At 62.0% G+C, this 893-nt stretch overlaps 1 protein-coding gene across 1 annotated transcript; it reads left to right on the top strand.

Annotated features, from left to right (window-relative positions):
• Window positions 1–271: 271 nt before the first annotated feature.
• ASB8 (ankyrin repeat and SOCS box containing 8) lies at window positions 272–889 on the top strand (the record flags this gene model as incomplete). The annotated part of the gene is made up of 1 exon (XM_009328497.1): window positions 272–889. A coding segment is annotated over one exon (618 nt), but the record flags the coding sequence as incomplete, so codon positions are not given.
• Window positions 890–893: the final 4 nt, after the last annotated feature.

Raw genomic sequence — 893 nt, forward strand, 5'->3', positions numbered from 1 at the left:
CCCGCTCCTCCGGGGAGGGATGGTAATTTTGCGGTGGAAGCCTGAAGGAAGAATTGAAACCTGTGTATTGCCTGATTTTATTTGGCAGTTCCTCCCGACGGCTGGCAGGTTGTAACCCCCCCCAGCCCCCTGCCTCATTTTCCCATCCGCTAAATTTGGGGTGTGGGAACGGTTTCGCGCAGCTTCCCCTGACGCCGGCAGGAGCTGGGGTACCTCGGTGACACCCCGCCGCCCCCCAAAACCCTTTCTCCTCCCTCCCCTTCTCCTGCAGGTCAACGCCTTGGATGGCTACAACCGAACAGCCCTTCATTACGCGGCGGAAAAGGACGAAACCTGCGTGGAAATCCTCCTGGAGTACGGGGCCAACCCCAACGCGCTGGACGGCAACAAGGACACCCCGCTCCACTGGGCCGCCTTCAAGAACAACGCCGAGTGCGTGCGGTCGCTGCTGGAGAACGGCGCCTTGGTGAACGCCCGCGACTACAACAACGACACGCCGCTCAGCTGGGCGGCCATGAAGGGTAACCTGGAGAGCGTCAGCGTCCTGCTCGACTTCGGGGCCGAGGTCCGGGTGGTTAATTTGAAAGGCCAAACCCCCATCTCGCGGTTGGTGGCGCTGCTGGTTCGGGGCTTGGGTACGGAGCGCGAGGATTCCTGCTTCGATCTTCTCCATCGAGCTATCGGACATTTTGAGCTGAGAAAAAACGGCAACATGCCCTGGGAGGTGACCAGGGATCAGCAGCTCTGCGAAAAGCTCACCCTGCTCTGCTCGGCCCCCGGTACCCTACAGACGCTGTCGCGTTACGCCGTGCGCCGCAGCCTGGGCGTGCGGTTCCTGCCGGAGGCGGTGAAGCAGCTCCCCCTGCCCACCTGCCTGAAGGAGTACGTGTTGC

Source organism: Pygoscelis adeliae, unplaced genomic scaffold (assembly GCF_000699105.1).
Source record: "Pygoscelis adeliae isolate BGI_AS28 unplaced genomic scaffold, ASM69910v1 C10450949, whole genome shotgun sequence".
Classification (NCBI taxonomy): Eukaryota; Metazoa; Chordata; class Aves; order Sphenisciformes; family Spheniscidae; genus Pygoscelis; species Pygoscelis adeliae.